This window comes from Adiantum capillus-veneris, chromosome 24 (genome assembly GCF_014529385.1).
Source record: "Adiantum capillus-veneris isolate H3 chromosome 24, ASM1452938v2, whole genome shotgun sequence".
Taxonomy (NCBI): Eukaryota; Viridiplantae; Streptophyta; class Polypodiopsida; order Polypodiales; family Pteridaceae; genus Adiantum; species Adiantum capillus-veneris.
In genome coordinates this window covers 108054080-108080226 of record NC_140954.1, presented here as the reverse complement: position 1 = coordinate 108080226, position 26147 = coordinate 108054080, and the positions used below count along the sequence as shown (strand labels likewise).

The 26147-nt window shown below is 43.7% G+C and overlaps 1 protein-coding gene across 1 annotated transcript in view; it reads right to left on the bottom strand.

Annotated features, from left to right (window-relative positions):
- Positions 1–26147, bottom strand: part of LOC147426918 (translation elongation factor Ts (EF-Ts)) — a 91648-nt gene that overhangs the window by 26002 nt on the left and 39499 nt on the right. Inside the window, exons 5-7 of the mRNA XM_086498824.1 lie at positions 19840–20011; positions 2466–2656; positions 2189–2314 (exon numbers count right to left, since the gene is read on the bottom strand). Of these exons, the coding sequence (XP_086354950.1) occupies positions 2189–2314; positions 2466–2656; positions 19840–20011 (489 nt within the window). The remainder of the gene's footprint in view (positions 1–2188; positions 2315–2465; positions 2657–19839; positions 20012–26147) is intronic.

Sequence of the window (26147 nt, the reverse complement as noted above, 5' to 3'; positions counted from 1 at the left end):
TTTCGCTTCACCACGGGGTCCTAACATCTCCTTCTTTCAGTACACAGTGCGACTGGGGAGATACATTTTGACGTCACGGCGGGCAGCCATCCCAGCTATAGCAGAGCATTGGAGATGACAGGGCCTCTCACAGGCCTTCCTAGAGGATTTCTGGGCGAGACTTTGGGCATCACGTCAGGCCCGTCGGATCTCCACGTTTCAGTGGCTGGTTGCCCATCGAGGGGTAGCAGTGGGCACTTGGCTGGTTTATAGTGGCTTCCCCCCTACTTGCAGCAAATGTGGGCATCAGCTAGAGACATAGAGACACTGCTTATGGGATTGCCCTCATACGCAGCAGATTTGGCTTCCGATTCTTCATCTGATGGCCTTGCTTACGCCGGAGGGTGTTTACACATGGAGAGCCGCAGCCTGGACGACATCCTCTGGGCCAGCCCTTGGATATGAGGCGTCTCCCGACACTGGCTATTCATTTTGTTCGAGGGCAGCCCAGGTAGTTTACTGCACCGGACTTCACAGATCCACCTTGGACGGAGGCCAGAGAGCCTCGTCGGGAGCTTCTCAGCAGCTTCACTATCCGGTTCATATGGCGAGCCAGGTGCAGTACAGCTATAGATGGACGGACGGAGCCTCTGACGGAGACAGTTCGAGCGATATGGATAGAGCTGATTCACACCTTCAAGGGACAGTACGATCGCATCCGGGGGACCTCGGATTGCGCGGAGCAGCGGCGCCTAGCCTTCCATGCGACTTGGGGGGGTGGCCTGTTTTACTCCCGTAGAGCAGGCACTCCTCAGTGGCATTATCGCCCACCTGTGTGGCTTTTTCCCCCACCCATTGTATGATATAGCCCATCGGGATACCCATTTTTTGTTGTACATTCCGATAGTTAGGGGAGAGTCTCCTCTTCTATCTAGCCTCTTGTACTCTATCATGGAGTGTTTGTAGCCCAATGGGCAGTTTTCTTTATATAACTAATGGAAGGATCTTTCTGTGGAAAAAAAAAGGAACGCCAAGCTCGTGATTTCTTGTATGACATGCAAGAAATGCTCAAATTGGCTAAGGATAGTATAAGAACGGCTCGTGATCGAGTCACCACTTATGCTGATCAAAAGAGATCTCCAAGGACTCTAGATGTGGGACAATGGGTCTATCTGAAAATACCCAAGGATTCCAAGACTATGCGAACGGGAAAGCATTATAAGCTTTCAAGTAGATATTGTGGTCCATTCTTGGTCACAAAGAAAATTCGCCAAGTTGCCTATAAACTAGCTCTTCCTTCGGATGTTAGTGTAAATCCCAGTGTTTCATGTCAGTCGCCTTAAAGAAAAACTAGGCGGAGCCAACGTTGTTGTGCCTATCGAGGAAATGTACGACAAGATATGCCAAAAGGCTTATGACGAGTTCTTAATTAAATGGAAGGGTCAATCTGAAAGATTTGCTACTTGGGAATCAGTTAGAGTTTTAAAAGCTCAGTATTCCCACTTCATTAACGAGGACATGAATGGTTCTTAAGGGGAGAAGTATGTTATGTCCCGCTCGTAGGAGAGGGGATCTAGCTTAGACGCCGTCGGGATGGGCATCCATTGTCTTTGCGGATGTAGTGCGAACCCGGCCAATGTGGCCGGCCATTATTATAAAAGGGAGGCCAAGGCCTCATTTGTAGTTATCGACCACCGCTGGCAGAGTACCAACGATTAGCCCATGAGGCTAGGAGTGCGCGAGGTCACCTCGAGGAGATAAGGCCAGGTGGTATGGGACGATCGGTCTTACAGGTGCACACCTACGTCCTCGGACGCTCGCCCCAGCACGGGGGAGCTGCCGGATGGTGGCTATGGTCGGGTGGTTCGTCCGACGTGTGTCTGTAGGCGGTCCGTGTAGCCGGGAGATCCATTCTACGCGTTCATTTCACATACCCTAACATTTGAAGCTTAAAACCCCCTTCATTTGCACTTGGTTGCAAAGAGGAAAATTTTTAGCATCGTAAAACAATCCCAAGTGACCTCAAAGATCTATTTGACGTAGTTGAACTCAAGACGACCAGCATAGTTCTTGTTAAGAGGATGCACATATAATTTTGTGGATGGAAGGACCAATGCATACAAGGACAAACACAACAAGAATTTAAACACGCTAAGATCCATTACAAACTGGGCAGTTACTGCATTGCGTAAAGAACTGCTTTACTTACCTGCACTGTAATTTTGTCATTCATAGCAAATTTTTGGTCAAGTAGAACAACTTCTTCCACATACTTCCGTAACCTTCCTTCGACCATCTTATTGAGAATTTGCTCCGGCTTGTTGGAGCCTGACACCTAGTTAATCAAAGAAAAAGATGGCTACTCGATGAATGTTGTGCAAAACTTGGACTAAACAAGCAAACATTGATTCTTGCAATATGACACAGTACTAACAGAAGCTTCATAGCTTGTTACTCCTGAATATATGTTGTGTATTGAACAATACCTGGGATAATATTATACTCTTCTCATGCTCCCAAACCTCCTTTGTTACACATTCTTTTGATAGAAATAATGGCCGAGCTGCTACTATGTGCATTGCAAGAGATTCTCCAACACTGCTCATAAGCTGCAAGGGCGCTTTTACAGAGCCATCCTTCATATTAAGTGTCAAGAGACCAGCTGTTTTTCCAAGACCTGAAACAAATCAATAAGATTTGAGAACAGAAAAGGGTCCCTGACGACGTTCGCATTTGTGCGTGTGAGAACTCGTTCTAATCTTAAGCATCATGATTCAGAAATGGTCAAAGATTTTCAGCAATCAGCTGACACAGAACCGAAGATAATAAAATAACCAATTTATTCTGATTAATTTTCAATGGTACTGTGAAAACTCGAACTAGTAATGATTAGGAGCAGTCCATTAAATATAATTCTTTAGAGCTCAGTTGCAATGCACAAATCAAGATGAAGAGGTACAATAAATACGGTACAAAAAAAGGATAAAAAACGCTGTACAATATGGGTAATCACTACAAGTACGAAAAATACGTTAACTACTGATTACAAATAGATGTTCATGTCTACTTAGGCATCGTTGCATACATGTAATTATGCATGCACACACTGTCATACATGCACACGTATGCTAATATACATACATATATCTACAACCTAATATACATGCATGCATACACACATGTATGTGTACTGATAGTGCGTATAAATAACAACCAGTATGTTAAGTACTAATAGTAGTATGCATATTTGTTGTACAGAGTATGCGAAGAATGATAAATGTGAGTTTGGAATGCAACCTTGGCACAAATTTGAAGAATTGCCCTATTATTTCGGTCGGAATCCTTCCATGATAGCTACAGAGACAATCTTATGCTCACAATGGTACTCATACCGAGAGAATAGTTGTAAGGTGTCCCATGCCAGTGAGATTAAACGCATGCTCCTCATTGACCTGTCCAATAAACTCTGCTAAATGCAAGTATCTTGAAGAACAAGAGATCATTTTGTAGTGGGGAAATCTGCCCCACTATGTCTCATCTCTCAGGTTCTCTTTCATTCAAAATTTTCTGTTTTCAATCAATCTATGGTGGTGTTAATTTGTTTTACCACCTTGTCACATGACTTGCCGGTTTTAGTAGGACAAAGTACAAAGTGGAGAGTCAATTTCGAGATATTCTCTCAAAGACAGTTACTTGATGCTTAAGGCCAAGCTATGGGTAACAAGAGTTTTGCGACAAAAAGTGTCGAGGGAGTACCACAATCCGCCTTTTGTTGGGCATAGAGGCATTGAGGTAACACTCAAGGCAGTGGAGAGCTACTTGCATGAAGGACATGCATGATTTTGCATGGTATGTCAAATAGTGAGATATAACAGGCACAAAGTGGAACGACTCCTAGAAGCTCTACCAGTTCTAGATTGCTCATGTAAGAGTAATGCTATGGATTGTATCTTTGATCTTTGGAAGACTCAAGGTGGGCATGATGTTAGCTGGACTCTTGTGGATAGGTTCAGTAAGCAAACTCACCTTGTACCAATGAAGAACGCAGTACACACTCGCTAAACTGTTTACTGCGCAGATCGTCACATATCATTGGATGCGAAGGTCTAATAGGTCAGACAAAGACCCCACGTTCATGAGTTTGTTTTGGAGAGCAATGAGCAAGGATTTGGGTATGACACTCTACTTCTCTTCATCGTTTCATCCATAGACAGATGGGCTGTCACAAACTGATGATGTAGCAGCCCTGCCCGCCGACCTTGACAACAGTACGGAATTCTAATGACGTGGACAGTAATGCGGAATTTTGTGAATCGCATTGGCATGCTGACGTGGCAATTGTACCGCCCTCTGCGTTTTGCGCTGACATGCTACGTGGCAGGCTGTACGGATTTCCACCATTTTGTGCTGGTGTGAACTAAGTGCTTTTGGGGCTCTGCTTTTGGGGCATCTCTTGTAAGAATAAATTGAACCCTTGGGGCCTCACTCTGCAGAGCATCTGGACGCAGAGTCTGAGAGCCGAGGTCCCACGGGAGTTGTACTTTGCTCAAGCATTAATATAAAAAGAAATACCGAAAGGGGCACCAGATTTTGGGGCCAATACCTCTGGGAACGAAACTACGCCGGGCCGTGTCAACTCAAATTTTAAAGTGTGATAAAGTTGTAAAGTAATTTAAGTGATTTTCTCGTGTGTCATGCTAGATTTCCGACTTGGGGTGCCCAAGTCTCTAACAATGGTATCAGAAACGACGAATCCCGCAAGAATCAGACAAACTCACTCGACAACTCCGGATCAAGTGAAAGTACTGAAAATTCAAATGAACAATCGGAACAAGAGTACGGGCCTCCACGGCCTACCGAGTATCAATTGATGGAGATGTAGCGTCAATAGCAGGTTGATGATTGCGCAAAGCAGATGCTCCAGTTTTCAAAGGATCCACAGTATGCCAAATTTTTGACCTGGCACTCGATTAATTAAGTGCAAACCCGATGGCAGAAAGACGTGGATTCCCCACTGAACTCAGCCCTCAAGAAACCTCCTGTCCCACGGATGTTTACTAAAGACGAACTCGATGACATTGTCGAAAGACGAGTCAAACCAACTTTTGGGGACAAAGAAGCAACTGAAGAACCACAACAAGGGAACAAACTACCCTGGCTATTTGGGCCGTCAATCTTCTATTGCGAATGCAAGAAAACAGAAGAAGCATGTATGTCTGTTCGATTTCAAGAAAATAGTATGTCTGGTCAATTTCAAGAAAATCGAAATCGAGGGGAATCAACGAGGGTCCGCTGAAACAGGCGAAGAGAAATGTAAAGAATGAGGATACAAGAGAGCTACACAAGACAAGCACAAAGCACACAGAGATGGAAAGCTTCTTCTTCTTCACACAGAAAAAAGAGTACAAAATGACTAAGTGCTAAAACTGAAAAGTAGCACATATGTACATGCGGTCACTAAGTGTGAACTCGCTAGAAGCGTACTAGGTTGGCACTATAAGTGTAGTCCAGCTGTAGAATCACTGGCAGAGATCCTCCGTGTCGGTCACCTAACACGCCAGTGAGTAAATGTCGTAAGCGGCCAAGACCCGTAGTGGATGCCAGCTCAAGATGTAGAGCTCGACATCTCAACACTCCCCCTCGAGCTCTGCATGTCGCAGAGTCCAAGCATAGTCCGGAAACGTCGAAGCTTCTCGGCTCCGAGGGCCTTGGTAAAGATATCCGCTATCTGCTCCTCTGTGCTGACGTAGACCAAATCGATGTCGCCCGCCAACACTCGCTCTCGAACGTAGTGATAATGGACCTCTATGTGCTTGGTCCTGGCATGGAACACTAGGTTCCTAGCCAACTGCATGCTACTGAGGTTGTCACAATGGATGACAATCTGCTAGTCCACCTGCACTCACAAGTCCTCAAGTAATGTGCGTAGCCAAGCTACCTCGCACGCCGCAACTGTTGCACCTCTGTACTCGGCCTCTGTGCTCGATAAAGCAACCGTAGGCTGCTTTTTGCTGCTCCAAGTAACAACAGCACTCCCAAAAGAGAACATGAAGCCACTCATAGATCTCCTATCAACAATGCTACCTGCCCAATCTACATCTGTATACCCATACAATGCTAATGGCGCATCTGCTGCATAGAACAATGCGTCGTCAAGAGTCCCTTGCACATACCAAAGTGTACATCGTACTCCATCCAAATGTGGCTTCCTCGGAAGCTGCATGAACTGACTCTCCAAGCCTACTGTGTAGCTCAAGTCTGGCCTCGTGATAGTCAAGTAGATTAGACTACCCACAATCTTCCTGTACATCTTGACATCCTCAACAACATCACCCTTCTTTGCACTCAACTTTGCATTCACATCCAAGGGAATAGAAATTGGCTTACAATCAGCCATACCATACTTTGACAACATGTCCAAAGCATATTGTCTCTGTGACAGCCATACACCCTCTAGAGTCCTGATCACCTCAATGCCAAGAAAGTAGCGCAACTCACCCAAATCTTTCATTTCAAACTTCTGTTTGAGAAGACCCTTGACATGGTCAATCTCCATAGCATTGTCACCAACAATAATAAGGTCATCTACATATATGGTAATGACCACAATCCCCACATCACTCTCACGTACATAGAGTGAATGATCAGCATGAGCTCTCCTAAAACCAATACTGACAAGATACTTGGCAATCCTGTCATACCATGCTCTAGATCCCTGCTTCAAACCATACAAAGCTTTGAGAAGTCTGCATACATAATCTGGGTAACCTGGATCGACATAACCAGGTGGCTGATCCATATACACTTCCTCTTGCAACTCACCATTCAAGAAGGCATTCTTTACATCCATTTGATGCATAATCCATCCTCTAGATGCAGCCACTGCTATGACAGCTCTCACAGTCGTCATCTTTGCCACTGGAGCAAAGGTCTCCTCATAGTCTATGCCATACGTCTGTGCATAACCCTTTGTGACCAGCCTTGCCTTGTGATGTTCAATGTTACCATCAACCTTATGTTTGGTTTTATACACCCATTTACAGCCAATAGCTTTCTTGCCACTTGGCAATGGCACCAACTCCCATGTGTCGTTTGCTTCCAATGCAGCCATCTCTTCATTCATTGCATCATCCCAATGCACATTTCCAACTGCATCCTCAAAACATGTGGGCTCCACATCCTGTATCACCTTAGCCATGTAGGCTTGGTGATGCGCTAGATACCCATCATAAGTCAATTTCTGAACTGGATTTCTGACTCTGTTAGACCTGCGCGGTCCTGGGTCACTCCTTTGCCCTCTAGCATCTTCTTGTACTTTCCTTACACCAGGTGTCCTGACCGCCGGAATTCCAAATTCCTCATCAAGACTTTGTTCAGAACCATCTGAATCCATGTCTACATGTGAAAAACCTGATGATGCATCAGCCATAAAGGGAGGTTCATCAACCTTTTCCTTTCCTTTTCGTGATACATTCCCTGTACCTGCTGGTGGAGTAACCTGCGTACGTAGTCTACCACTCCATGGCTTCTCAACAGAGCCACGAGAAGAGGACTCTTGTGGTCCACTCAAAACCTGTGACTCTGGCCTCACATTTTGTACAACCACATCATCTTTTACAATAGTGCCATGTGCATTACTGTACCAGCTGCTCATCTCATCAAAGACTACATCTCTGCTCACTCGTAATTCTCGTGTAGTAGGATTGTAGCACCTGTATCCCTTTTGTTCAAGGGAATATCCCACAAGAATACATTTCTCTGCTTTAGGATCCAATTTCCTACGCAACTCATCTGGTACATGCATGTAAGCTATGCAGCCAAACACTTTTAAGTGTGCCAAATCAGGCTTTGTACCTGTAAACTTTTCCTCAGGCGTTACATCATGCACCGCAGCTGCAGATGTCATGTTCATAATGTACATAGCTATATTTACAGCTTCAGCCCAGAAATGATGAGGCATGTTCTTCTCATTCATCAATGCACGTGCAACCTCTGCAATGTGTCTGTTTTTCCTTTCTCCGACCCCATTCTGCTGTGGAGTATATCTGCATGTAAACTGCCTGCGTATACCATGCATTCGCAGAAAATCTGAAAAATCGTTGGAGAAGTACTCTCCCCCTCCATCTGACCTCAATGTCTTGATTTGCATATCTGTCTCCTTCTCAATCATGACTTTGAAGTCCTGAAAGTGACCAAACACTTCACTTTTGTTACGCATGAAGTAGACCCGTACTTTCCTTGTATGGTCATCAATGAAAGAGACATAATACCTACAACCATGTATACTTGCAGTATCGGTCGGACCCCAAACATTTGTGTGCACCACCTCAAGTGGCTTTTTACATACATTGCGCTCATGTGGAAATGAGCCCTTTGACTGTTTTCCAAACTGGCATGCTGCACACACTTTATGCATACCATCCACCTTGAATTTGGACAAACCTTTTTTGATTGCATGCTGCGCAATCTCTGCTCATTGACATGGCCAATGCATTTGTGCCAAATGTCAACATCAACCACAACACCTGTGCCCTGTGCAAATAATGCAGCTTTTACCTCAGGTATGTCTACATTCAGCGTAAACATTCTGCCCACACATTTGCCCTCTGTGATCAGCTTACAGCCATTTTGGAAATCTTCTACATAGCAGCCATTTGGATTGAAGCGAACCTACAAACCCTGCTCAACCATTTGTCCAACAGAAACAAGATTCTTTGTAATGTTTGGGACATGAAGTACATCTGCTAAGTACTTTGATTTCCCACTCTTCGTATTTAGAGGTATGTCCCCTACATGAGCAATGGGGTGAGCTGTGTCATCTCCTGTCTGCACATAGCCTGACACATCTGGTTTGCGCATATCTCTAAACCACTCTCCACGAGACGTCATGTGATTAGAGGACAAACATTCGCTTGACCTCTCTCGAAGGGGCCGTGCAAGGGTTTAATGCCCGGCTTACTGCTTTGGAAAATACGGCTCAGTCGACGACTATGCGTATTTCCGAAAACGATACCCATCTCCAGCAATTGGATGCAGATTGCTACTTTTGGGAGCTCACAAGGTGGTCCTACTGCCACAATTCCGTACAAAACCACCAATTTCTCAAGGGAAGAGAAGGAGTGCATTGAACTAGCCATTAATAATTGGCTTCATCAGTGGACCACGTATTTTGACCTCCATGGGGAGCATGATGAACGGAGGATTCAGACGATTCCTATTTATCTGCGCAATAAGGCGCTTACCTAGTGACACGACATAACAGAGAATCCTACGATGTGGACTGACTTTTGTGTGAAATTCAAGAAGGATTTCGCCAAGCTGAACCCTTTGAAAGCTTACGCAAAATTGCAGAGTCTTTCAATGAAGACTTTGTCTTTTGATAAATATACGACAGCTTTCAAGAAAGCGCTCAGCTTCTGCAAGGTGAATTCCACGCATGTTATGCAAATGTATTGCTCGGATTACATGAGGATTACCATTGGGCCTTGATCAAAGATGAAGCCCCGACTGATGCTGAGGATACAGTGGAAAAGGCCAGGACATTCCATTTAATAAATGGGACAAACTATGAAAAGAAAAGAAGTTAAGACCATCAATCTAGCAAGGACACTTTGAGGAAGTGACCTCGATTCCACCATAGGTCCAAATCACCGTCGAGGTCTTCAAAGGAGAAGAAAAAAAAAAAGGAATGCTAAAGTTGTTGATGAAGTAAAGAAGGGGGGGGGCTTGCTTCGGATGTGGCCAGACAGGTCACCAAATCAAAGATTGCCCCAAGAAGAAGATCAAGAAACCGCAAGGTCGTCCTTCGGTTCATATTCAGGAGATGTCAAGTAACTCTAATGTTATTCAAGTTGAAATCAATCACTTAGCGCATAGTTCATGCACTAATTGTACTTTCAGCACCAAAGTGTTTGATAAGCACGATATTCTCCATTTCCCCGGGAAGATCAACAATCACGACGTGACCGTACTCCTTGATAATGGAAGCTCGCACAATTTTGTGGATGCAAAACTGGTACAGGAACTGTGCCTGCAGAAGCGGGCACAGTGACAATGAGTATCACGTGAATGGCTCATGGCGAGGATACGGATGTATGGAATCAAATGTTCCTGATTTGTCGCTCGGGCAAGCTGACAAAGAGAACCTGGATTTCCACATCATGCGCATAGACAGAGCAGATGTTATTTTAGGCATTCCATGGTTTGCTGATAAACAAGACACGTTGTATATAGACTATGTACATCACTCTCTTGTTTTTGTTAAACAGGACAAGCCTCATGTATCTGTTTCGCTTTGTAATCAGATTTCTGAAAATAATGGTTTTGCAATACCAATTGTTACTGCTTTGGTAATGTATAAAGATACAAAGTCTTCTGATGTTGACTTTTATCAATGTGTACCATCTGCTTGGTTTGATTCATTAGTGTTTGGTACTCTTACCACTCAATTTCGTAAAAATCTCTATTGAACTTCGAGATTCCGACAAATCCAATCTAATCCAAGAAATCATAACTGATTTCAAGGATGTTTTTCCTGATGACCTACCTTCTGACTTGCCGCCTTCGAGAGGAGTAGATCATGTCATTGAGTTGGTGGCTGGTGGTCAGCCTTTCTCAAAGCAACACTATCGGTTTAGTACGATTGAGGAGGACGAAATTCAACGACATCTGAAAGATTATCTTGACAGGGGTTTTGTTACACCAAGTAAATCCTCGTGGGAGCGCCTGTGTTACTTTCTTGAAAGCAGGATAACACCATGCGCTTTTGCAGCATGGATTACAAGGACTTGAATAAACTCACTGTCAAGAATAAGTATCCGCTCCCGTGTATCGACGATCTGATAGATCGGCTCCATGGGGCGTTGCATTTTACAAAGATAAGACTTGCAATCAAGCTATCATCAGATACGGATCAAACTCGAAGATGTTACCAAGATTTGACCAACGCTCCTGCTATGTTTCAACAGATTATGAATGATCTGCTGAGACAGTTTCTAGGTAACTTTGTTGTTGTATTTCTCGATGACATCTAGATTTACAACTGGAGTTCGTCTGAGCAGTTGGCGCATATACGCGTTGTTCTCAAGGTACTGAGAACTTAGAATCTTTATGCTAAGACTTCTAAGTGTGAATTCTTCAAGAAAGAGCTTCTGTATTTGGGTCATATTATTACTCGCGATGGAATTCACGTCGGGCCTGAAAAGTTGAATAAAGTGCAAAATTGGCCTATTCTGAAGAATGTGCGCCAATAAAGTCCTTTCTAGGCTTTCTTTCGCAAATTTATTAAGGATCTCTAAAGTTGTTGCTCTGCTTACGCAACTTCTAAAAGGAGGGGTGAAAGGAACGAAGACTTCGGAACCTCACTGTAAAGGCAATCCCCCGATTGTCTGGAATGAGCGTCTCGACAAGAGCTTTCAGACACTAAAGCACTTGGTGACTACCGCCCCAATATTGCACATTGTAAATCCTAGTATACCGTTTGTGGTTGAAGCCGGATGCTAGCGATTATGCGATTGGTGCGGCGTTGTATTAGGATGGACGTCTTGTTGCGTTTGAAAGTAAGAAACTTTCAAACGCCGAGATGCGTTACCCAACGTATGAAAAAGAGCTTTACATTGCAGTCCACGCCTTGAGGAAATGCGGGCACCACTTGTATGGCTCTATGTTTGTTGCATGGACAGACCATCACTCTTTGCGCTATGTCTGTGATCAAGGCGATCTTAGAGGCCAGAAGGCTAGATGGGTTGAACTTATGCAAGAGTTTGACTTTGAGATATGTTACAGAAAAGGATCCAGCAATCGAGTTGCCGACGCACTCAACCAGATTCCTGAGGTAAATGCTTTGTCTATGGCTCAAATCTCGATGGATTTCTATCTCTCTCCGAGAGCTATGTCGTTCCGATAGCTAATTTGGCAAGATATGGAACAAGGTGAGCGGGGCATGACTCATGTACAGGCTTGGGTGGTCGGAGACCCAAGTGAGTCATGCTAGAGAGACGAGACAAGGACAATCTTCCATTAGAGGTGGACTAATGTTTAGAAATGGAAAAGTCTGCCTGCCGGGAATCAATGAGGTTCGACAAGTCACAAAGGATTTTGTTTGAATGCCACGATGTTCCTAGCGTTGGGCACCCAAGCATCCAAAGAACTTTGGCTTTGATCAAACGATATTTCTATTGGCCAAGGATGCGCTCTTACATAGAAAGCTATGTAAAGAGATGCACTCAGTGTCAGGTCAATAAGGCAGAGCGCCTTAGAAAAGCTGACCTACTACTCCATTGGAAATCCCAAACGCCAAGTGGCAAAGTGCTTCTATGGATTTCATCGTTGGTTTGCCAAATACTAGTCGTGGCAATGACACCCTTTGGTTTGTGGTCGATAGACTCACAAAAATGGCGAAGTTTATACCAACGAAGTCGACAGTAAAAAGCCATGAGATGGCGGTTTTATTTGTTGATCAGCTTTACAAGCTATATGGTTTGCCAGAGGATATCATCAGTGATCAAGATACTAAGTTCACTCAGCAATTTTGGCAAGATGTGCTTGCTCACCTTCAGACGAAGTAGAGTATGTCGTCCTCTGATCATCCTGAGTCCGATGGACAAACTTAGAGGATCATTAGACATTAGAGGACATGTTGAGAGCTTACGTCTCTCATCAGCAATTTGATTGGGAAAGGTATCTTCCACAATTAGAGTTTGCCTACAATAGTAGCAAGCATTTTGCTATTGGATTTAGCCCATTCATGCTGATGTATAGATTTTGAGCCTAATTCCCTGATTGCGGCTTAGAGAAATTCAAGGATCGCCAAGCTCGTGATTTCTTGTATATGAAGGAAATGCTCGAATTCGCTAAGGATAGTATAAGGACAGCTCGTGATCGAGTTACCACTTATGCTAATCAAAAAAAATCTCAAAGGACTCTAGAGGTAAGACAATGGGTCTATCTGAAGATCCCCAAGGATTCCAAGAATAAGGGAAAGCATTATAAGCTTTTAGCTAGATATTGTAGTCCATTCTTGATCACAAAAAAGTTGGCCAAGTTGCCTATAAGCTGGCTCTTCCTTCGGATGTTAGTGTACATCCAATATTCCATATCAGGCACCTTAAAGAAAAATTAGGACTCAAGAACCACTTTGGCATTTTTGTCTCTATTAGTATCACGTAGGATCTGCATGAAGGAGATTGATCTGGTAACCACCTATCACAAAGTGATGACCTGACAGAACCTACAAGACAGACTCTAGATAGAGAAGGTCAGAGCCCTACTGAAAGATACAAAAGAAGTTGTATCAACTTGCAGAATCAATCCGAGAGGCCACAAATGAAAGGACACCATTTTTTATAAGTTGTACCAACTTATGGGGTCCTATCCGATGGGGCCCAAGGGACAAAAGAACTGTGTGAAGGCTGATGACGTGGCAGCTATACAAACGCCGGCAAATCATGTTGATGATGTGTCGGTTGTATGGACGTCTGCGATTTACGCTGCTGACGTGGCAAGCCGTACGGATTTCCACCTATTGTGTTGGCAACTCCTAGCGCTAGCTTTTTGGCCAAGATGCTTTTGAACCTGAAGTTTTGAGGCTCTGCTTTTGGGCATCCCTTGTAATGTTTATAAGAGCCTCTCGGGCCTCACTCTATAGAGCATCTGGACGCAGAATCTGAGAGCAGAGGACCCTCAGGAGTTGTAACTTGATGTGATCAATAATAAAGAAATACTAAAAGGGGCGCCAACCTTTGGGAGCAGTGCTTTTGGGCACAAAACTTAGTAGTATTGAGACAAATACGATAACTTGCCTCAATAGTACTAAGTTCGCTCAAGCAAACTGTCCACTTCCGAGGTGCTATGCTGCGCCAGATTGTTAATCGTAAGTTATATCTGGAGAGATAATATAACCAATTCATTCCAATTAATTTCATCCAATTTGCAAGACTTTTTCAAAAATCCCCATCTCTCTATAGATTTCACGACCTTTCATCAAAAACCTCCAAATCATTACATGATTATTTTTCACTTTAGGACTCAGAAATTTTGTCGCAATTAAATCGTACTCGACAGGAGTTTGTTTCTCGTACATTTTGGGTTGGTATGAGTTTGATACACCGTCGCTTTCAACACAAATGCAACACTGTCTACTTTTTACTCCGCAATTATTGATACTTTTATCATTAACTATCAGATCCGGGTTTAAGTTACCCCCCATACCAATGTTCCACATATCAACATAAATACAAGTTTGAGATGGCAAGTCAACCTGCAACAATTTACTTCTTGTTGATAAATTGCTTCCCCCATTAACGTTTTCCAAACCCTGCCAATTGTGTATACAATGCGAGGAATTCAGTGAATAATGAGCAAACATCCTGTTAATTGTAAGAGGCAAGTTTATTACTACTGAACAAATGTTTCAATTAATTCCTTGACAAGTAAATATAAAGTTAATCCCACTTCCTCGACAATTGCTTCCGTTCAAATTTGGGAAAATTAACAAGATTTATGTCACCTAATGTAGTATCACATGTTTCCAAATTCTTCGAAGTTATTTCGGAATCTGGGTCATGTATTTCACCCTTTTTGTCCAAAAGATTTTCGGAGTCAACTACAACGATGCTCATTAGAAATTCTCTTTCTACCTGGTCCTGAGTAACAAGTTGTTTACGAGTAACATTAGCCGAACTCATTTCCCCACCAATAGCAATAAATCTAACACTGTTTGAAATCACATTACAATCAAGTTTCTCCCTTTCATTTACGTAATTGGTAGATGAGGTTTTCATCCAGACTATAGTCCCTTAGTAATTGTCCACCTTGTCTTAGATTGGAAATAAGATCCAATTCTTTGGTGGAGTTGAATTCAACTTCTATACTTTATTGAACCTAGAGTGAATAAATTGATAGGCTTATTTAATTTGACGAGACAAGCTTCTCTTACAAATCCAAATTAACTTTCTCTGAACAGGTTTCCAAAAAGAAGTTTCTTTTTTAATAGTTCCAAAAGATATATCCGTCTGATACGTCTCGGCAGGAACAAGCAGACTGAGTCAGGAGGAGCGTGGAAACAGCAAAAGCAAACATGCTATAGATTGGCCAAAAACCATTGAGGCTAAGGATATCACCCATGTATCTATAGGTATAATTAAACAGAGAGTTTATGATTGGTATTATTATTCTTCATGGTCTCAAGAAACCATTTATATTCCAAAAAGGCTAGGTATAAGTTGCCTATAAGGGGTGAGCAGGAAAAGCCTATTAGAATGCCAAGGCTTTGGTTATAGCAATGGCTATCAAAGTGTACTCAACAATTATCAAGAAGCCATGAAATGACGTTATTAAGCTTATTCTCGTCAAAGTGGGAAGTATGTGATTAGTTAGATATTTTAATCCATCTAGGTTTACTGACGAGAGAAATGTGGGAAAGTCCTCTTGGCCGAGCATGGCTAAATGCGATCTATTTTTTCAAAACAATTTTCATTCCTGCATCCCCATTAAGGGGAATGTTTTCGTAACATTGAGTAATGTCATCATAAAAAAGATGAAAGAGCAGGCAAAACAGCTCTACAAACTCCCGTTGTCACCAATCCAAACATATCTTTTGTTTCGATGCACAGACTGATTCAAACTCTGTTAATATAAGGTTAAGGCATAAAGTAATGTCTTTAGTAATATCAATAAAAGATCCCATTTGAGGAATCAGATATCCACCGAAACTTGTGGTTGTGTTGTTTATAGGTAGGAAATAATACAAGTAATTTGATTGTCTCTAGAGAATATCCAAGATCACTACAGTGTTTTGAAATAATATTGGTAACTTCAATAGGAGATAAGTTAATTAAAGTAAACTCACCCCCAGATAGTCGTAAGTGAGCAGCTTTCCATGTAAGGTTTTTGCAAATAAAAGTAAGGCAATTGGCGTCTTTATCAAGACCAACAATAAACCAATTCTAGGCGAGTTTTTGAAATTTTAACTGAGGTCGGATGTGATCCAAGTGTTATCAATAGATAACCACGTGTGTGGCAAAAGAGTCACCTTTTGAAAAAAACATTGTTGAACCAATTTGGTTAAGTCGCTGAATGAACAGATCATGGGGGGGGATTCACCGCCATGTGCAATTCAAGAGGCCTCAACCGTGTGGTTCTGGTGCGAGTTTCCAGGCAGAAGCATACCCAATGCAGCCACCACAAGTTACATAGTAGAAGCTAAAGAATGAGAGAGAGAAGGATAGGGTAGTCGTTTGCACAGCTGAGCAAGGTCGTCTGCATTTGATAGACGGGGGGTTATGCGGCAGTAGAAGAGAAAGAGGGGAGGCTGCAAGGGCGTAAATGGCCCTCGTAAGAATAAGTTGGATTCATAAAGTATTTAAGTGCCACATACAGAGTGCTCGACTTACCACGCTCCCAATAAGGGTACCCTCCCACAAGGGCCATAGGAGATAAGCAATATATGAGAAGCAACCAGGTGTAGAGTCCCATGCTAGAGAGAAATAAACTAGCCATGCCGGGGAATAAAATCCACTTTTTTTGAAGTGGTCAGGAGGGTTTAGAATATAGGGTTTATTCAGGAAAAAAAAAATGCTCAAGGTTCAAGGTACCCATTGTTAAAGTCATAGATGTGTATAAAAGCACGATTCCAATCAAAGCTATTGTGAGTGTGAGTGTGTTCATACTAGTAGCTATAACGTGAACTCGCCAATAGCAATACCTCTGTGTGTGTGTGTGTGTGTGTGTGTGTGTGTGTGTGTGTGTATTTTAAATTTAGTAAATACACACCAAGGAACAAGACGTTCAAAAGACGACTGGCTAAAGATGTCTAGACAAAGATTTGTACAGAAACAACTCAGTCTTAGATTCATAACTGTACAGCATAATAAGAATGAGGTCTCATTCCAAATGAGTTTATACAAAGGTATCATAACTATCCAAGTTGAATCATCAAGTGTTATCAAAGTCGGACTGCAGCAAGCTAAACCTTTTTAAGCCAAGATAGAATTCTCACCTGCATCGATATAGTCAAGATAACAGTTATGTTAGACTTGGCTACGTATGACAGGCTTCAAAGAATCTATCAATTGTTATCCATGTCAAACTTAAAAGTTATTAGATTAGCTATTGTCCTATATATTAAAATCTCAAGGATTTTTTAATATCATATTCCTGCCAAAGTCACTCCATATGTTTTAACTTCTTTTTTATAATAACCATTTACTATAAAAAATGTCGACTAATCCATATCATTCTATGTACTTCTTTAGCTTGAAAAAGTATGGAAAAAAACTTGCATGCAATGCTAAGTTTTGTAACTTCATCTTAAAATATGCTCCGAGGTCGAGCCCTTCAAAGCCAGAATAATTATCACTCGACCAAATTTTAGGCAAGATATCAAGAACCAGAAGTTACTGAGTCATCCAATAGTCTGCAACAGGTTATGCACATTCATCAGCACTACACCACATTCCATAAAGAATTCCCTTTGAAATTAAAGTAATAGCTGAACTATCAACCCAGAGAAGTCCAAGCCAGAGCCAGAGAAGTATCAGCCAGAGCCAGAGTAAGAGCCAACCAGAAAGCAGGCCACCTCAAACTATTCCCAAAAATAGCAAGTTTATGAGAGTAAAGTCTATTTCAGAAAAATGACTAGTCACATCCAGAGACCAGGATTAAAAGACCAGAAAATGAGCTGTAGACTAGATCTCCTTTCAAGACACAGCTAGCAAAAAAACTTCTATTGAAGCATAGATATAGATCAAATCACAGTTTGTAAGGCCACCAAGCTCCCCCTTGTTATAACACCATAACCTCCTCAGGTAGCAATACTCAGCAACAAGTTGAATGATCAGCTTTTTTGCAGATAAACAAACTCCTTCATATCACAACATCATAACATGTTCAGGTATTAAAAGCATCAAAACCTGATTAGTAACCATATGTCGGTCACAATCATAGAATATGCCAAATCCTAGCATAAAAAACCAAAATATGTATGTATATATATGGTTTATATATTTTTTGAGGCAGCAGCACCACCGAGAACCAGAAGTGGTGGAATATGTATATATGAATATGGTTAAAAAAGGAACATATAAAAGCCAGACATCCAAGCAACAAGCTGAAGGTCTGATTTTTGTTTAGTCAAAGCAAATAGTCTCCCCTATATCACAATACTATACTATACTCAAATAGTACAGCACCAAAAAACCAGATCAGTACCTATATGTTTTAAGTATCAAAATCAGATCAGTATCAAAACCAGATCGATAACAAAGCCAGAATATGTATAAGGTTTACATATATTTTATGGTAGCATCACCACCAAGAACTAGCTGTAGTGGAATATGTATGTATGAATATGGTTAACAAAAACCACACCTACGCCAGTCATCCAAGCAACAGGCTGTAGGTCATATTTGACCTGAGGATTTTTGTGACCTGAATACAAACCAATGTCCAGTATTTCACCCACCTTAGTAGCCAGATAACAAAAGATAATCATGATATTATCTGTGAGATGTATGTAAGTATTTCCAATAAAACCACTACTCCTCAGAACTAGATTACCAAGTGAACAGGAGCAAGAGCAAAAGTTTATCTACGAAGAGGCTAATCACCCCAAAGGTAAGAAAGTTTTTCAAGCCCAATAACCACCCATATTTCCAAATAGCAGCAAATCACTTTCTTATGGTTTTGTAAATCAAAACTTGTAGCTGAAATCATTTCTCAAAAAAATCCCCATCTAATCTTCCAATACAGAGCAAGAGATTATCTAAAACTGAAATTTTCAGTGAAATATAGAACCTGTGAGCAAAAGTAATCCCAAAACAATCTCCAAAGTGGCAGGGGAAAGCCAAGCACAATTCCAATGTCTTCATATTCTCTCTTTCCCCCTTTTTTTCAAACCAGTACAACCAAGTCGACCATATCAAGTTTGTTTTTAATGTAGCAAGGGACAGTATAAAAAACCTAATGCCCAAACTCAAAATCATAACTGCTTTCCCTATATGCTTAAAAGGCAAATGACAGATAAACACCCAAGTCTAAGTGAAGGGAGAAGAGCCCCTCACCTTAATATAGGGGCAATGGATGGGTATGTGTCAGCAAAGAAGTATGTCAGCATTCGTCACCCAAAAATATGCCAGGTATGCCACACCATGCCAGCTCCCCACTGAGAGCAATCCCATCAGGATCATGAGCGGGCCCTAAAGAGGAGGAGTAATTATGAAAAAGATGAGCTACATGCCTCACCAAGCCGCCAATCATCATCAGAAAGGGAAGCACCATTTGTGGAACCTGTTGAGTGAAAGGAGGGAAGGGGATTTGTGGCGACAAGGAAAGCCTCGCAGCCAAGAGGAGCCATAAAGGGAAGGGGGTCTTTTTTTAATATTTACCTTTTAAGGTTAGCACCACAAGGGATTGCTCCCACTGATTTCTTTTCTAAGGGTTAAATCCACAAGGGATTGCTCCCACTAAGTTAGGCTTTTAGTGGTATTCATTCAGCCATGCTAACCAAGATAGCATAGTAGGCCAGCAACAAGGAATTCAAATATCAATTCAGTGATTTCATACTCAAGGTGGAGAACCTTATGCTAAGAGTAGGCTACTTGTAATCATGCAGCAATAGTTTCAAAGGCTTAGTCAACTGCCAGAAGTGTGTTGGGTAGAGTATTAGCTACATACATAGTTAGGGTAGCAATACCAATAGGTTGAGTTAGTGTAACTAGGAATAGCTATCAAGGTCAAATGCAGTGACCAAGTGTGTGTGTGTGTGTGTGTGTGAGTGTGTGTGTGTGTGTGTGTGTGTGTGAGTGAGAGAGAGAGAGAGGTGTTATAACAAACTTATAATGTATCAGAGATATGCTATAAGACCTGGCTGAAGACTTGCATGCAAATATGAGGAGACCAGCCCTGAATTACTGCAAACATGGAAGGCCCTCCTGAGCTTCAAATTCTCTCCTATGATAGAAGCAGCCTCCTGTATAGCCTCTTGTACTGTTCCTTCCCTAGTTAGTTTTGGATGATCTAATTTGATCCGCACAGACTGCAAAACAGCGAACAAAGTGAACATCAAACCCAATCATCACATTGCTGAACATGTCAAGTAGGAACCCAAGTATATTCTATGAATTCTCATACTTTGAACATGAAGATGAACACCCAACCCAAAAATATATGTTTATATAAGTGTCCATAATTGCATCAACCTATGGGAAACATGAATAAGATAGCAATCTGTCCTTCATGACAATGTGTTTGCACACCTAGTGGCAACATATTTCTGAAGCATAGTAGCACAAAGTGTGATTGGGAACTAGACCTTCCAATTTCTAAATTCCCTTTGCTTCAAATCAACCCAAAATCCTCCTTTCCTCCCCTCAAAAAAAAGGATACACCATGCATAAAATAAAATTTATTCGGCAAAAGAAAAAGGTGGCAAGCATCAACACAACTGGAAGCATAACAACAAAATCAGAAGCTAAATAGCTGAGAGAGAAGAGGAGACTTGAAACCACATTCTGGGCTCCTCCCCTACGTCCCCCATTTGACACCCATCTGGACAGAGCTGCTGCATACCCTTCGCAGTCAGTGGGATTCTTCAGCCGGCTCCGCCAGGAGCAGCGAAGCAGCGTCGATGCGTCTTTCTTCACACATGGGTCGCGGTCATCAATTCTTTTCCATCGGGATCAGGGTTACATCACAAGGCATTATGCAGCCCCACAGTGGTTCATTTTACATTCATTGTACAGAGCACATTGATGTTTACATAGCCTACATATTGTAACTCCTCTTTTGTATTTCCTCACGGTGATAAGTCATTGAGCATCTCCCGATGTCTCTCTTGTATACAAAATACAGCCCCTTTTCTCGCCAAAAAAAAAAAGGACTAGAAACCATGTAGGAGACCACAAGAAGGGCTGCCCCTTAAATTCACAGGTTGAAGTACTCTAGGAGAAATTCCACAAAAAGGTAAACAGAAAGGTCTGGCATAATTCCGTTGTCACTTCCATAACTAATCAACATGCTAAAAGCCAAGACAAATCAGGATATCCAGGGAAGCAATTCAAGTTCTTGATAATAAGTTTGATAAAAACGCTAGTAATTGCACTACTCTTTACTTGGTTGACCTAGCAGCATTTTAAGGAACGGGGCTACAAGGTTAATCCGCATCAGTCAGCTGCTGTTGGAGGAAGACGTCATGCTTGGCAGTCCTTTGGTCAATAATACAAGGAGACGGCATGATTGTAGGATATGCCCAAATTGCGTGTCGGAAGAAAGTTCTCGCCTCTTATATGCAAAGGGACGACCCTTCTTCCAAATGCATTCACCTATCCATGCATGTTCAAGGCCTGTGGCATGTCTCTTGAAGCGCATTGAATGCAGCTATGCCCAACATGGTTGGGGAAAGAAACCTCTGGCTAATTTAACCAGGTGCGAAGGGAAGGCCTTTCTCCATATGACCTGCAACATGCAAGAACCACTCTTGATTAACATCCTCTCCTTTATATGGTCTCTTGGAGGCTCTTGACTGCAAGTATGCCCAAGATGGCTCTGGTGGGAAGCACTAGGCTATTTTTAAGCAGATGCGAAGGGGAAGGCACATGGGTGAGAGGATCCACAATGGGATCACTAGCCAGAGGCTGCTGGAGGAAAACATCATGCTTGGCAGTGCTTCAGCCAATATGTATGCCTAATGTGGTGCAATTACGGAAGCACATAAAATTATCGATGGGCATCCTCTCCGGAACATCATCAATTAAACTGACTGTAGGACATGCCCAAGATGGCTGCCACCGGGGCCTCCACAATGAAGTTCTGGGCTGTTACAACCAGATGCAAACAGAAGGCCTGGCTCCAAATGGAATCAGTTATGCTCACACCTTGAAGGCGTGTGGCGTGGATTGCTATGTGAATTGACCTCCTATCATGTGTCATGCAATGAAATAGGACTCGACAAGGACATGCAAACATCGACACTCGCAAAATCCTTATCAAAAGAACTTTGGGTTGGTCACTCTACTACCAATTCCCATGCCTGTCGAGTAGGTTTGTCTACACACTTGTCTACGGGGTAGGGCACAGCTTTCGGTACTTATGAAGTTTGGAGAGACATTGTGCCAACTCTCCATCACAGTCATGTGTGGCATTACAATTACTCGTGCATCTTTACTTTTTTCTTGGGCTTCTTGCTTTATTTCCTACTTTTACATGTGCATTGTCCACCTGTGTGACTCTTCATAGGTCTGTTTACGGGTCCTCTTCAACACAAGAGAGTCACCTGGAGCCTTTTTAAAAAGGCCATCTAAGGGAGCTCGCTGAAACCCCCTACCCTGCTACCCTCCTGCAAGTTTGCAGCCCCCTCTCCAGCCCTTGCCATCACGCCCCCCTCCCCCCAGCTTCTTTGCCCTTGCCCATCCTCATCTCACCTCTGCCCTCCGCCTTCCTCGCCTGCCCTTCAGCCCGCCATTCCCCTTTTCCTGCAGCCCAGCCTCCTCTCCCTCGCCCCCATCCCCCTTTTTCTTGCCACATCCCCACCTTGCCTCCCCGCCTCCTTTTACCCTTCTCTTGAGAGCTTTACCCTCACCATCATCGCCTTCGCCTTCGCCTTCACACATTAATGGAGGCTCCTGCCCCATCCCATAGGAACTCAGATGAAGCACCCTCGCCCGACCCCACAAAGCCCACCATCTGATTGGCTCTATTGCCGACGGAGCAAGCGAGCCTTACAGCAAAGGTGGAGCGCCTTCAAGCTACCTCTATCATCTGCAAGATTATTGGCACTTGGCCCAACAGAGGCGAGGTGTGTTATCTCCTCCAAGCCCGCCTTCTCTCGGAGGTGGGAAGGGTCATCGACATACAGTTCCTCAAGCGTGGTTAATACCAGATTGAGTTTGAGACTTCCGAGATGGCTTCCAAGGTCATTTTGATGAGCCTGCTAGCCATACTAGTAGTCAGGGCTCATTTTCAACAATGGCGCCATGGTTTCAACCCAGTTTCTGATGTTCTTGTCTTCAGCAAGATGTGCCCGAGGAGACTCCTTCCACCTCACCCTCGTCGTCACCAGCTCTCCCTCCGCCTCCACCTCCCCCTCCCTCCCCTCCTGCACCTCCCATCTCCTCCACTAGCCCCTCAGCATCGTCTCCTAGCCTGTCTCACTCCCCCCTTTCAGCTCAAGGGGCAGGATACTCCTCAGCACCTCGATGATCTCTTGGCAGTGCTTTTGCCACGAGTGGGCTGGCTCAGGAGGGACAGCCCTAACTGAGGATGCCACGTTTGGTGCACTCCTCTCCTCTACTTTTGCGTAATCCCTCGCGGCCTGACCAGCTTTGCCATTCGCTAACGAGGATTTCTAAGAAAGGCCTTGGTTTCTCTTTTCCAATGTGTGGCAAGGATCACACAGAGTGGACTATGCATACAATGCTAGATTGGCTTCATGTCTATGCTCTTGAGTTCTCTCACTACACGGGGGACTTGGGAGTGTCAGACTTGATACACACCCTATGGCCGCCGGCCAAGTTCTCTATGACCTCACCAAATGCAATAGGTGGTAGACACATTGTGGTATACTTTTCTACAGACACCCACAGTGCGCCTTGCTATGTATATGTACATGAGGATACCTACAAAGAGAAGGTAGCTTTATAGACTGCACGCTTATCTTGGGCACGGGTTGGAGAGACACTTCAATAAGACCTATCTCAGAGTCGGTTGGATGCGGATTACTCCCCATCCAAGCCGGCCTCGAAGATTTTAAGGTTGGTTGTTGCGGCACCATTGGTTTTCTGTCACTGACCCCATGAGGATTGTCTCATAGAATGTGCAGAGGCTTGGTGGTCCTCAATTCTTACGCCAGAGGGGGTCGATTGAGACGAGCTTCAAAGATGCCTTATGGCTAGCGCGATAGATATGCTTCAAAAGCATCATCTTTGTGAGAGCCATATTCAGTGTTGTGGACAGATCTTGCGTGGCCGTTATGAAACATTTTAATCAGCTGCTTTTGGGCTTGGAAGCATTCAAGGAGGTGTATGTATGACTATTGTGGACTAATAGCAAAAGGCCATTGTGGGCAGAGGTAATGTAATATTGTGTCAGGCACAGCTCAGTGGATCATACAGGTTCAAGTGGCCTTGTGGGCTTCTTGAATATTTATGCCAACCATGCGAGTGCACGGGGTGATTTTTGGTCACACATTGTAGAGTCTTTGCCTCATGCAAAGCAGTGGTGTGTTGGGGGGGACTTCAATATGCTAGAGAACCCTTTGGATAGGATTGGGGGTAGCCTGCTACTGTACACGGGGCTGAGTTGGCTGCTTGGGAGCGCTTATGGATGACTTTGAGGATTTCAGATGTATGGCAGCATGCAGGCTTTGGGCGGCCCTCAGACAGCCTCTCTTTCTCTCGGTCTGACTGCACAGTAGGAGGGGTGAATCTATCCAGGTTGGATTGTTTTTACGCTAGGGGACATGGGCGGTTCAATATGCATTTTGGCACGGACTACTTTCATGGAGGAGGAGGAGCTAATTACCATTGAGGAGCGTCACGACAAGTCTTCCTTCCATCGTCAGGCATCTCAGTGGACTCGGGTGGGAGACAGAGTTACACGCGAGTTTTTTGAGATGATGGGTCCCCGTGGTGCGCATACCAGTGTTTGCGAGTTGAGAAGACCGAATGGTTTGGTTACTACAAAGCAAGATGATATGCGTGCAGTTGCTATCGACTTTTATCGTGAGTTGTTTTCAACCGAGCCACGGTCAAATCATCGGGTTGCATGCAAAGAGCAAGTATGGGCACAAATGCCTTACTGAAGTCACTGAGGAGATGCGTTAGAGGCTACTCCAGCCAAAGGAGCTTCAGGAGGCTCTCATACGACACAAATGCCTTACTTAATTCATTGAGGAGATGCACTAGAGGCTTGAGAGCCCACTCCAACCAGAGGAGCTTCACGAGACTCTCAAAGCACTCCCCCAGGGTAGCTGCCCAGGGGAGAATGCTTTAACCTCTAGTTTCTTCTAGGAGTATTGGGACGTTCTTGGTCGTGACTTCTGTAGAGCATACCAGCACATTCTGCACACTCCAGAGATGCCAGATAGCATGAATGAGCGTTTAATTTATCTTATTTCCAAGAAGGGGGGCTATTTGGACGAGATTCAGCACTCCACAACTACTCCGATCAAAACGGTCCTCCCATCTCCTGCCCACGGCCACTCTGCGCAACTCTGTGAAAATCCAGTGAGTGGAAGGACTCCATTGGCCGTCCGTCTGTGGAACTGGGACACAAATCCGATGAATCAGCAGCTCCTTCCAAGCTACTCCCCTGGCAGGAGACCTTTGACAATGAGCTTCCCAAGGAGGGCTCTACTCTATCGTGTTGGGTCGATGATCCCCAACCCTCCATGAGAGCAAGGTAAGGTAACGATATGCCATGAAACTTTGACCCGAGCAAACTCTGTCTCGCCCTAACCGCAAAAAGTTCTTGATCAACCGCTCCAACCAACTAATGCAAGAACTCAACAAAATCCAGCAAGACGTGATGTACCACATAGTAGCCAGAAGCACCTGGTTGGCCACTACAGCCATGCCAACAAGAGAAAGCAGTGTTGTGAACTCCAAGGGAGCACTTTCCTCTTGATGAATAGGAGGAGAGGTGCAATCTGCTGCTCTAGAGACAGTGCCAAACCAAACCAACAACCTAAGTATCAAACTGCTTCCCTGGAGGGATCCACCTAAAGCCCTTTCCGGGCGACCAATCGAGAGTGGGAGCACTACCGATGCCGAAAGCCACTGTCTTCCGCCAATTAATCAATGCTCCCGATGCACAATTGAACACCTCAAGAGACTGCTCACACCTAAGCAAATTGGCCTCTCGACCCTCCATAAACGTGTCTACGTCATCACCAAACTCGGTGTCCAAAAGCTCATCTCCCAGAATAGGTAGCTTTAGTCCACGCAATCCAACCTCCTGTGAAGTCAAGAAACTACTCATCGCCTGACATAGAAAAGGAACAGGAAGGGGGCAAGAGGGCAGCCCTGACGTGCTGATCGTGTAAGCATGAACCCTTCCCGTCATCCCCCTCCCAACAGGGGCTGACTGTGCACACACCTCTAAATCATGCATCTGAAATGCCCATCGCACTTTGTTTAGAGATGACTTTAGTCAGCCGAATGATTGTGACATAGGGA